Source organism: Dermacentor variabilis, chromosome 8 (assembly GCF_050947875.1).
Source record: "Dermacentor variabilis isolate Ectoservices chromosome 8, ASM5094787v1, whole genome shotgun sequence".
In the NCBI taxonomy this organism is placed as follows: Eukaryota; Metazoa; Arthropoda; class Arachnida; order Ixodida; family Ixodidae; genus Dermacentor; species Dermacentor variabilis.
In genome coordinates this window covers 15,770,324-15,783,349 of record NC_134575.1, presented here as the reverse complement: position 1 = coordinate 15,783,349, position 13,026 = coordinate 15,770,324, and the positions used below count along the sequence as shown (strand labels likewise).

At 45.0% G+C, this 13,026-nt stretch overlaps 1 protein-coding gene across 2 annotated transcripts in view; it reads right to left on the bottom strand.

Moving 5' to 3' along the window:
• The window catches only part of LOC142590908 (uncharacterized), a 94,680-nt gene that overhangs the window by 16,325 nt on the left and 65,329 nt on the right, over window positions 1-13,026 (bottom strand). For both annotated transcript variants that reach the window (XM_075703303.1, XM_075703302.1), the window contains exon 2: window positions 11,095-11,262. In XM_075703303.1, the coding sequence (XP_075559418.1) occupies window positions 11,095-11,262 (168 nt within the window). The remainder of the gene's footprint in view (window positions 1-11,094; window positions 11,263-13,026) is intronic.

The following is a 13,026-nucleotide window of genomic DNA, read 5'->3' as shown; positions in this document are numbered from 1 at the left end:
GTGACAGCGAGGGTTTGCCTCTTGTGGAACGCACGTAGGCTGTAGCAAGTCTGGTCGTTCGGAGTGTAACAGGCGTTCTGGGATGCTGCGTTCCGGCGGTCTGGCCTTCGCGACTGTCGAACTTCATCCTCTTTCTAACTTTCTTCAAAGTCTCCACATGTCTGAGTAAACATGAACGCACGAGTGCTCTAACACCTTTCCCATGTTCTAATTTTGGCGAGGATTGAAGGCATTCTTAATTCACTGAATACTAAGAGGACAGCTTCGAGCCCAAGTCACGGAACAGATTCAGAAGACGTCTCTACGTGTGGATGCCACGTCGCGTTCACAAAACGGGTCACGCTACGTCGCACTACGAAAACGGGTCATTATTGCTGTAGGCTAAAGCTTTGCACGCCTGGGCCTATGCAAACCATGATGTAGCTTGCATTAGGTGCATAAAAACGCGTGACTACGTTTTCTTGCGCACAGATGGCTTACGACTCCGAGTTTTCAAGCATTCCGCTCAACCGCCAGCTGATTTCGGCAGCAAAGTAGCGCACACATCATTTTTTTTTAATTCGAGGTCTTCAGCAATCTGTCTCTTTCGCCCGCTATTTCACAATTGGAACAAGAATGATTAGGGACGCCGTCCCCTGAGGTGTCTATTTAGCTGTCTATAGCGAATACTGAAACAAAACCATTCTGCAGAATAGCATCACAGCATTATTAAGCGTGGCAAAGTTCACAAAAGCTTCTTTGCAAAGATAGTTGCCCGATGTGACTGGCAGACATCGAAAGCAAGAACAGAAGTGGTTAAACATAATCGTCTTCTCTCCTTGCCTGAAGCTACGTCTACTTAGTTTGCAATGTAAAACTTCTCTCTTGCTGTATCGCAAGAGCACATTGCAACAGCTCGATAAATTTCTCGCCGCCGAAGCTCTCAAATTGTCACGACCACGAGGAGATCTGTCGCTGCAACACGGCTATCGCTATTGTCGTTCACATGTTTTATTAATGTCACGCTAAGCAGCTGTGGCGCCACCATCGTCAGGGACAGCTAGATCCTAAAAATAAATAGGGAACAGTGCCCCGGATTAACAATTAATTCATGGAAGTGATAGCGTACGCTTTTATTGCAGGAAGTTCACCTGGGTTGCTCATCGAATCTAGATCAAATTTTTTGTCACATTACTAGTCCTTTTTTTTTATGTGGCTGGCAGCGACAGTAGCAACTGCAGCGTGAACACACAGGTCGCGTGGACACAACATGAGTGAAACATGGGAAACTGGAAGAGTGTAAAAAATAACGCAGCTATAACTGCCACGTGGCAGGTTCAATTGCCACATTTGCCAAAAGTAAAAAAAAATGATGCGGCAATAAACGGAGTGAAGAAAGGCAAGAACAAAACACAACCATTGGGCTGTTTGCAAAAACAAAATGATACGATAATAAACGGAGCAAAGAAAAGCAAGAACGAAAGACAATTACGCCAAAGGAAGAAAACAAATAAAGAAAGTTAGAGTAGCGCCCCTCTCCAAAGCAACCCACGCTGAACACAACAGAAGAAAGTGAAAACAAGCCAATAAATAATTCCTGAAACCTCAGTCGGTCGGCACGCAGTTGTGAAATATAAGGACCACTGAAGAGACGAGACATGGAACACGTAGTACTCGGAAAGCAGTGGTCGCGACATCGGTGTTGACGTCCAGCAGCCAGCACTATGACGGAATGACAATTCGTTTGCTGAAGTCGCACAAAGCGTGAGAATGACATCAAGCTGCTTCGGAGACGGACCTGCCGAATTTTGCCACAGCCGACGCGAAACTTCTTTTACTCCTGCCGGCATCTTGGATTGAATTGGCTTGGCTACCCCAGGCAGACGCTCGCTTTCACTGACTTTTATCATCAAAGATAAATGAAATTCGGGGTCCATTTTGACTCCCTTTTCGAGAGCTCGCCCAAGAAGACAACGAATCACACGGATTCCGATCGTATTCGCTTTCAGCATTCAATAAAATCAATCATATGACTGCATACACGGAGGCTTAACTCATTTGCCTTGCATGGGTAGCTCTCGATAGCAGGAGTTCCATCCTGAACACTGCCTTACACTTAATGTCCGAACTATGGCGGTCATGAAGTGTTTCCGGCTCCGCGATCACTTCTGGCGCATACACCCCATAAAAACAAGGCCTTAGAGATCGGTTTCTATTACTCAGAGAACTGCCGCTGGAGCGTGAATCCGGACGTCACCTATTCAGCCGTGTTCTGAAGTGTCGCTGTGCTTTTTTTTTATCGAGCAAGTCAGAGAAGCCGCAGCAGCCCTGTGGTACAATCACGAGCTCACGATATGACCCAGGGTGGAAAATGCATATTGTAAAAAAGTAATTTGTGATGTCCACGACGTGTTTCCGCCTCCTCAATCGCTTCCGGGGCACAAGAGAATGTCCCTCGAGATTGGTTCGCGTTGCTACGAGGGAGCCGTAGCCGAAGGCGCAACTCAGACACCACCCATTGCCAGGACAGCCGCATAGACCTTAACAAGAGATGAAGCATGCAGAAGGACAGAAAAACAACAAGAACAAACTGCGGTTCGGTAAGCTTCCAGGAAATTCAAACTCGCTGCAAGATCGTATTGCCCACAGCATCCCTATATGCATGCATGATTGACTTCACCCTCAATTTCCGCACCTACGCACTTAGCGCTGCCGGTATTTTAGTACCCATTTCCAGAGACAAAATATTCCTTGTGATCGAGTTATACGCGTGTGGTGTTTTATTTTGTCACCTCTTCTGTCGATCGCGCTACCTTTAAAGGAGTACTGAAATGACATCTTGAACTGGTCATCTTTTTTTGTTGTTGTTGTTACGGTTCAAATCATTTAAACTCTAGAAAAGAAAAACTAAGATGCATCATAGTGCTCTTAATAATTTACCATAATACTTCTTTCTACGATCCCCGTTACAAATTTGGTACCCAGGACATGGGTGCGCCGTGTAGTCATGAATCATGAGCATGACTCGCGATATACTCGCTCACTTTACTCCTGCAATGGCTACGGCTGCCCCACACGCGCACGTTCATTTTTTATAAAGAACATCAGCACAGCTTAGCTATCACCATTGTTGCACAAGGGTATTTACACTGGGTCGTGACATCAGTGCAACGTCATGTCGCCAGCTCTAGAGTTTCTAGGCCCAACTTCCGTGTCAAACGAAAGTAACTGACAAGGCATTTGATTTATTTATCTATTTGTTTATTAGGTTCATTATGTTATTTGTATTTCTTTTTTGTTGCCGTTCTACGACATAGAGGGAAGAAGTAGCCGAGGTACTCTACACATCAATTTCTCAAGAGCTGCCTGCGTGTAATAGAGCACAACACCTTACGAGTGCTTCATAATTTTTACATTCCCTAAACGTTATTCTTTTACGTCCAATGAGACTGTGATATAGTCTCTACAACTTGAAATATACACGCCCGCCCTCCGGTAATTTACAACAAATGTATATCAACGCGGTCAAGAATGCCAACCATGCTTCACGGAAGGTTCCGCAAGTTTACATCGCGCTTCCACTATTGCATCCCTCTTACATTTTCTATAGTCGAGCTTACAATGCAATGCAGCCAACAGTTCCAACAATGAAAATTATTCTGCCAGTATAAGGTTCTTGTCGTAAATAGGAGACCAGGGAATCAGTGAGGCCGGTATTTTCAACTTTTCCCCCCTCTTATATTTACAATTTCAACATTTCCCGCCTTATGGGATCAACGCATTATGTTTTATTCAAGTTGTGGGTCGGGGACGCAGCTCGGCATTAAGTTTCCATTGACAGTTGCAGGTGGAAGGCTGTATTCAAGTAGGCAGTGTAGGAGAAAAAAAGAAAAAGAAATGTTGAAACGGCGCAACAAAAATGGCGACGCGCACCATTCCAAGTGCAACACCAGTGTGCGGCGCATCGAATGCATTACAACGCCCCCGGTAAGCCGAATCCACCCGCCCGAATCTTTTCAGAATCCTCTGAAGCGGTTGTGCGGCGAACTAAATTGAAAAGAATGCGGACAGACGAAAAGTACAGGAAAATTGCCTTCTGCCAGTCAGAACCAATCCTTCATTCCGCTTGTCGACGCTGAAAAAGTTTCCTTCTGCTCGCCAAAGAGGGTTGTCTTTCTTTCTTTCTTTATTATTTTATTAATTTCGCTTTTCCTTCAGCCTTTCTTTGGTTGCTTTCTTTTTCTTTATTCCTTCTGTCCTTTCTTTCACGTTCATTCCTCTCTTCGATGTTTTCTTATTAGCTTTTATTTAAGCTCCGTTTGCTCTTCTCTTCCTTCATCCTTCATATTTAAAACAGCGCAAAAAAACACGGACAAGGGAGGATACAGGACGAGCGCTCGTCCTGTGTCCTCCCTTGTCCGTGTTTTTTGCGCTGTTTTAAATATGAATGATCCGTACCAACTAGCTCGCACCCAAACCCTTCTGATTCCTTCATCCACTCACTGATTCATTCATTCCGTCTCTCTGTCTTTATTTCCTTTATTCTTCCTATCTTTCGATATTCTTCCTTTCTTCTTTCTTTATTTCACTCACTTACTTTATATTCCTTATTCATTTATTTGGTGCATTCTGTCTTTCCTTGCTTCATTCATTTTTTGCTTCTTCCGTACCTTCTTTTCCTTCTGATTGGCTTCTTTCTTTCTCAATTCTTATTTTTAGTCCTCTTGCAAAAACTTAATTGAAACATTCGTTATAAATAAGATATACCCATTGCGCAAATTGCCGCAACAGACACTATCAGAAAACAAACGAGTGTTGCTTTTGCGCTTCGTGTGTGTCTGCGTGTGTTTGTGTTGGTTCCGGAGAGTTAAGCTCATAAACACTAGCTAGACCGCAAGACCAGCTCGTCCAACTGTCCTTGTTTCTATACACTCTCTCTCTCTCTCTCTCTCTCTCTCTCTCTCTCTCTCTCTCTCTCTCTCTCTCTCTCTCTCTCTCTCTCTCTCGCCCCTAAATTCCTTTGATTCAATGACTTGTTCTTTCTTTCCGTCTACGTTTTTTTATGTGTTTGTGTGCCTCGTTGCGATGGCCGATGCAGCAGCATATCAGATGACCAAGCCAGCCGGCGCGAGTCTCAAATCGTCGCACGGTGCTGCTACCACGTGACCCCCTCCTGAATTGTGACGTCACGGCAATAACCTCTAGTGAAACGAAACTGATGCGGGCTGTAGGAAAGCTGTCACATTAAATCATGTAGAGTGTTCTGAGGATTTAGGGGGGGGGGGGGCTACTTTTTCTCTATGTTACTTTTCTTAAACATCTCTTAAACATATCTTAAACATATCTTAAACATGTGAGGCATGGCGCCGGAAAACAAAATAAACACAAAACAAGCACGTGTTAGCGTTTTTCTTGTTCACTGCACTTGTGGCCACCTCTCCTGGCTATGCGATTAACCAACTCCCCTAACTTAGGCTTTGACAGCAGAAAGCGTAACCTGTGCCTAAGCTGTAATATTAAAGCGATACTCTCGTTTGCCTGCCTTGCCCGGCTTTTCTTTTTTTTTTTTTCGCCTGTCTTAGGGAGAGGGCAGCACCAGGATGGAGGACGGCGCGCTGACGTCACCAGTGACAAATCACGCGCAACCTCACCCTCTGTGGTGCCGCACTGCTATGACGTCACTTGCAGCTGTTATTAACTGGGCGCAGCTCCTCTTATTCAAGTTCAGTTACTATGGTTTCAATGCAATGAGATTGCGAAGAAATCCTCGCAGATGACTGCCAAAGTGGGCAATAGCTCTTGGTGTATCCGTGACCCAAGCATCCGCAGGCCCTACAACCGTCTGCGACGGAACATACATCCAGTGTTTAGCAGTTAACGCACACGAAAAATGTAATACTCTCGCAGATGTACGCCTTTCCGAGCGACTGCCGCATCAAAAACAGCGTAACTGTGTGCAAGCGAGCCCTCGCAGCCTTCTTTCGAAAGTGTTACGGGTCCGTTTCCCGGCTATTGTTATGAGTCATCCTCTTCGCGCCTGCGCGTCAATAACAGCACCGGTCATACATCCGCTCGATCTGGGGCTTCCACGCAAGCTGACTTGCTGGCTCCTCATTACCGCCACATCCGTGCATAATCCTAACCGACCTTCAAAGTGTAGCCGGTGAAACACAGCGTGAGAAACGCGATCCTACGCGATCAGAATGGGAGCAGCCGTCCCCAATGTGCCAGGGGTCAGTGAGGCGTTGCCACACGTTCTGCTGATATTCGACGTACACATGGTGCGAGTTCCCGCCCGTCGGCTGAAGCACCAACTGGTGCACGTCAAAATACCGGCTCACGAAAGAAAAGTTTGCACGCGTCGTTTATAGAATTCCCTGCGCAGACTGTAACTATGTTTGTGTCGGCGAGAACGGAAGTTTTGAAAGACGGCTGAAAGAACATACGAAAGACATCAGAAAGAAGAACGTTGTCTCCAACGCGCGTGAGGAACACGTGCTAACTTGCAATCGTGAGGTTGGTCGGTGCAAGGCAAGCGTAATCGCGAAAAAAAAAAGAAACTGGTGTTCCCGTCAGTATCTGGAATCGCTTCTTATCCAGACTACAAAAAAAAAAAAAAATAAACGCTAAACAGGAATGGTGGCAATCATCCACCTGCGCAAAGTAGGTGCCTCTGTCAAGTACTAAAACGGACATAGGAGGAGGAGGAGCAGGAAAAACGTTATCAATTATTCAGAGGGAAGAGGGGAATAAGGAAAAGAGTAGGTTGGGAGGGAAGCGGTTGGGTGGGTTCCTATTCTAGGACACCAGTGATCCTGGCTACTCTCTCCGCCTGGTCCAAGAGACCCCTTCAGGCACCCAGTGCCGGCCGGGTGAGGAGGATCTCCCACGGCTCTCTATTGTAGGTAAGAGCAACTGTTTTGTGAACAAGGCTTCCATACGGAAGCCGGAACGTCTTGAAGCTCTTTTAAACCTTTTCATTTTTTGCTCGACGTTTCTCTGTTTTACCTTTTTTAATAATATAGCGCATAAACATAGTATTGGCGCGTGGCTAGTGAACGTTTTTCCACGAATAGGACTTCGGCAAACGCATATAAGCTACATGAAGCAATTTAATGTCAAGTGTAGCTTACGATTTCAAGCTTGTCCGTTTTTCAAGGCTTCTCAGACGCGAGTCTCAAGATTCCAATATGGTACTTTTTGAAAGTCGAGGAATGCTACTCTAAGCTTGCTATCTGATCAAGTTTCTCACTTTTTTGCTTCTCACGAGTTTATAGTAAACTATAGGAGGATCCAAGTATTCCCTTATCACGCGCTTGAATATCAAGCTTTAACTTTTCGTCACCACACTTTCATTTCGAATTACTTATGTGGTTATCCAATGAAAAGATTTCCGCGTTTCGCGTGGATTCCAATGCGGAAACTGAAATTGGATCCCAGCGGAAGCCTTCACATTAGGGGAAATGCAGTTGCTGAGGCAATTTCGGTACAGGAAATCCTTTGTGTTATTAAGAGACGTTATCTTTCTCATTTACCACTCGAACAAAACAAAAGCACAGCCTCCTGCACAGCCTCCAGCTTCTATACCGGGCTACATTATGCCAGCGAGGCAGGCTACGGGTAAGGTGAGCGTCGAGAGGACCAAGCCCTCGCGATTAAGGCACTGCTTCGGCTGGACAGTCCCTTGTCATTTTCTGCAATTCTCGCAAACCCCCTCCCCCCTTTAATCACATGATTTAAGGGAAAAACAGAAGTTTAGAAAAGCCCTACGTGCTTATCAAAATAGCCATAGCTGATCATACCTCAGAGGTAACACCGGCAGTGTAGTGACGACGTCGATCATGCTGCATATTCTCATCAATCGCACTCCTTTTGATGTTGAAATACGCTCTTTCCGTGCTGCTTGACGCCCAACTCGACGGCAGGGCGTTCACGCAAGATATTGGGATCCTGAGCTTATGTAACTTTTACATTCTGGACTCGGATATAACTTGCACAGACAGCCACCAAAGCCCTTCTGCAAACTTAAAAATGTGTGGACTGCGAGACCACTGTTAATTGCATGGTGAACATTTTTGTGCGTGCTCGCTCATCGCTCCCGATCTCTCCCCATTCTATTTACCTTCTTGCTTCTCCCTCCCCCAGTGTAGGGTAGCAAACCGGGTGAGACCTGGGCAACCTCCCTGCCTCTCCTTTGCTTTCCCACTCACTCACTCTCTCCCTCTTTTATTTATATTTATCTCGCACGGACGACAGAACAAGTGCGGCGGCAAGGCGACGATGTCGGTGGCGAAATAATCAGACCGGTGCTATCTCGGAGGCTACGACGGGACGGTGACGCTGATATACTTTCACGGTGGACTTCGGCCAATGCCCCTGCTTGGGTTCGTGCCGTTTCTGTTAAGCAACACCAACAAAAAAAGAACAATAGCAAACATTCGCGAGTGTTAGCCTTGGCAAAACTTGCACACACGCGCAAATATCCATGAAAAGGAATGATAGCATGGCCGCCGCGTTATAGCGTAATATTTAACCGTGCATTCATGAGTCATCTATAATATGAATGGCTGATATTTGCTGTTTTTCCTGTATATTCTAGCGGTTATTGTTTTAAAGCGCATGTAGGAGCATGTGTTTGTGCAGAATGTTTGCTTCTGACACGTTGTGATACGCTCTAACCATATTGTGTTTACTCAGTACCAGTACTTGCCTGACTGTTATGGTTCTAATGTATCCGCAACTAGCCTTTGGCTATGGGTCCAACCACTTCTGAGAACATTGTATGTCTTACGCCTGTAATACAAACAACAAAATTAAATTGAATTGGTAAAACCCAGCACGCCTAATTCGGCAGGTAAAGTTTTTCGCTCCCACGCGTGGCAAGCTGTGATTTCGTACACTTTCGTTTCGTCCTTTCCCTTAAAACCAATAAATTTCAAATAAACCTTAACTTCCCTTATGCTTTCTCTGGTTTCATCGTCTCTTTAACCTCGTTTGTTCTGATAACGCGCCTTTCTGCAGCATGTCCATTTTTATATTCTGCCACCGATTGCACAACGTACGGTTATGTTCGAAGATATTATGCACCCTACATGGTGCGTGGTTGCGCAAAAAGATATGTTTCGCTCCTCTACTTTCTTTCTCATACCGGTGCAGGAATTTCTCCGCAATAAAAAAAGATAGAAACGAGAGAGTAATCACAATGAAGAAAGCAAATAAAAAATGCGCGAATGTCAGGTGCAATATTACACCGTGCTTGGTTCGCCAGGTATGGGATCAAATCTCCAACCGCGGATATATGTATTAGCTACCGCGTTGTGGCTGCATCGGATCCTTTCCGTCGACGAGTGGAAGAAACAAAATGGAAACGAAAAGAAATGATCGAATGAAAGGAAGACCTGTTTCGGGAATACGACCAGCTGTCGGTTGAGGTCAGAGAAAAGCGCCGAACGAATTGAATTACGTTTCTTTCTCTCTCACAACGCCGCCTTTATTTCTTTTTCCCCCTTCTTTCTCTTTGTTTATTTCTATCTTTCTTTTTATCTTCTTCTTTTTTTAAACTCTCGCTTCAGAATTCGACGAATGAGCGTTCAGATTTTAGCACTTTTCGAATTCTCGCTCCGAAGGACCCGCGAAAAAATCCGACACGCTTTCTTTACTGTGAGCCGACCACGCGCAGTGAGGCGAAGAAAGTCTCGGTCCTGAGAATAGATGGTTACGTCTCGAACCAAGACGTTTTCTTCAGCGTTCATAGAAAACCTTTCTTTCTGTCTTTCTTTCTTTCTTTCTTTCTTTCTTTCTTTCTTTCTTTCTTTCTTTCTTTCTTTCTTTCTTTCTTTCTTTCGAACTTATTCGTTCCCTCTAGCGAAACTGAGTTGTCAAGCGAAACGCTCAACGTGCCATGCTCTAACGAGAAAGTGCATTTACCGTCTACGTCCAACTCGAAAGAGGCCACACGTCCAATATACTTCTGTGCATTTCGGTTAGGTATGTTGGCTAGCGCTGAGCTATAAAAAAAGGGGGGGGGGGGGGGGGCTTGTCAGAAGACGTTGCACACGGCTCACCAACGAAGAACACGCAGGTGTTTCATTTGCGGAAGCGCTGACGTCAACGCAGACGGGGGCGTTGTGCAACGGTCGCACTCTTTTTTTTACATGTTTTATTTGTAAGTAAAGAAGTATGAAATCTATAGCCGCATTCACACATGGAAAATAACTTATATAGGACTTAAGAGGTAGCTTTAGCTCGGGCCCAACTCCGACGCGGCCTATTCAAACACATGTACAAATACATTGCCCAATAATTCATTTCTCGAGCTTCTGTATTTCTATCGATGCATTTAACGTATGTTATGCGGCTTACACGTTCAATTTTATTAGCTTCTTACATTTTGTATCAGGGACTCTCCAAATGTGTTCAAACCCATCTTCACTGTCATGTGTAACTAATGGCCATGTAATGCAGAGTGGGCCAACAAGGCAATGCTTAGCCTTCAGCCAGCCTTTTGACAAGGGGATATAAACGTTCCCAACTGTAAGGTGCTAGTTCTTCGACAAGGCAGGCCCCCCTTGTTCAGAACTTTCACTACTGGGACGAGGTCCTTGCCTTGTTCGTCCACACTTCATCACTTCGTCTGCGTCTTCCTGGTTATTGTGTTATTTCATGCTACACTTACCACCTTTTTGATCGAGAGGAATAAAGCAATTTGAGGAGCTTTTCTTACTCCTTTAGGATATAAAGAACGCCAACAATAAGGCGAGCTAAAGCACAGGATAAATATAACCGTGTTGTTTAATTTAAGTATGGAGCTGACAGGAAAAGGGAAATGAAAGCATACGAAAGGCTAACTGGCCACAGCGGGGAACGTAACGCGCATCTTGCGCATTACGCTTGCAGTGCTTATCCAACATTCTCGTATCTTATACCTGTTTTAGCCGTTTTGAACGGTGATCGTTTGTGTCGTTACTTTCTCGATTGTACTGGCCTCTGCCAGACAGCCTCGATTCTGGCCTTAATGAGTGTATTCGGGTAGCTCAGTAGTCGCTTATAAATTTCATGCAGATTGGGGAACGAAAAGAAAATCACTTTTGCGCAAAACAACTGCAAGCGGCTCACCGTACTCATCCTCGTACTCGTCTTCGTCTTCTTCCTCTTCGTCGTCGTCCTCCTCGTCACTGCTGCTGCTGCTGTCGACGCGCACAGCAGCTGGCCGAGGACTGTGTTCCGAAGTGCCAGACTTGAGGAAGAACCGGCGGTGACGGCCATCCGCTTCGCAGTTGGCATCTGCACCACGCGAAAGGACACAACGTGAGACCGAGCTCTTTCCGGGCCTTGTTTGTTTGTTTGTTTTGTCTAATTTACATCGGCGAGGCCAATGTACGCGACTTTCACGTGGGGAGCGCGCTGCGGCTCGCCAGCATGCAAAGGTTTTATCCGCTCTGCCATCATGCATTCCTTCATTCAGTTGTGCGTTCGTGCCATGAACTTATACAAAGAACCTCTTGGGCCAGTATCCAGTAAGTAGTGGAGGCCCGTAATTTATAAACGCATGCTAGCAGCTATGAAAAGACATACATAGATTTTATGTTTGAGATACAAATATCGCGAAACTATATATATATATATATATATATATATATATATATATATATATATATATATATATATATATATATATATATATATATATATACATATATATATATATATATATGTATATATATATATATATATATATTAGTGGCATATAAAAGCGTTTAACCACTTCTACGATAAGCAATGTGCACAACGTTTTATCTATTGGTGTGAGCAGGCACACCAAAAGTATCGTTGTGTACTAAAGGGAGTCGCTTACGAATTGGCGACCACATCGTTGCTATGCGAGATCGATGTGCTAAATTATTTTACTTTGTCAGTATCAACATACATTTTCTTTGTATTTCTTGCTTCTCTTGTGGTTGCATCAAACATTCGCATCTTTTCTTTTCAAATAATTGTGATGTCTATTCTTGTTTCTTATTTTCCATCAGGTTAGTGAAGGTAATAAAGCAATTTCGTGCAGTTTCCAAGGCGCACCTTGTCCAAAACCACTCGGTGTTACCAGCAGTGTTTAAAAGGCACAGCAACAACTGCAGCATGAATTAAGGTCACTTCGACATTGTTCGGTTAACCAGTATCGCACCGACTCAGGAACTGTCCCATTCAACTCTACAAAAGAGACTCTGTTTCAGCATGAAGTGCACACGGGAAGAAACGGCAAACAATGCAACCGCATGCGGGAGCATCACAAAACAACTTATTACAATTATCATAAAAGACCACTGCGCATGGTGATTAGGCGTACAAAATTGTTCAGGGTGAGTCTGGTATTGCACCAACTCCGAAGTTGGCTCGAGCACTTTGAAGCGTATGTTATCAGCTGCCGCTGCAGGTGGTAATTTCGCGCCGCTGTGTTCAGGGGGCGCTGGGTGTCTGCGTCACGCTCTCCCATCGTGCACGGGAGGGGAGTGGAAAAGGCAGCTGAAGATAATGGGCACCACTACTTGCCGGGTTTTCCTCGCCGTCATCGGTTACGTCACAGATTTGGCAACATAGAAGTTCGGCCACTTCGCGGATTCCGGCCAGTGGGTGCGGCAGGGGCACCGCAACCATGCCGCTCGCGAATCCTTTCCTGTTTTTCGTTCAGGTGAGAGACTATCGCTTAGCGTATACCTATCGCAGTGACAATGTTTGCCTCTTGCTTCTGCCGTGTCCATGGTCATTGAGTGATATGTTTACTACGGTTTACCATTGCTTTGCGAACCTACTGCCTACCTGTGGTGACGTAGAGAGTAACCCGAAACCGTCTACTGCAGAGATGCTTCAGACCCTAATTGATGATCGTGAACTTAAGCACACTCTGCAAGCTACTAACAGCAAGATGAACAAAACAAGTATTAAGCTGTTTTCAATTGACAAGAAGCTTGACGATATTTCTGCTACGGTGACTAACTACACGTGCAAAGTTGACGAACTTCAGTCAAAAGTCGAAAACTGGCTTTGAATGTA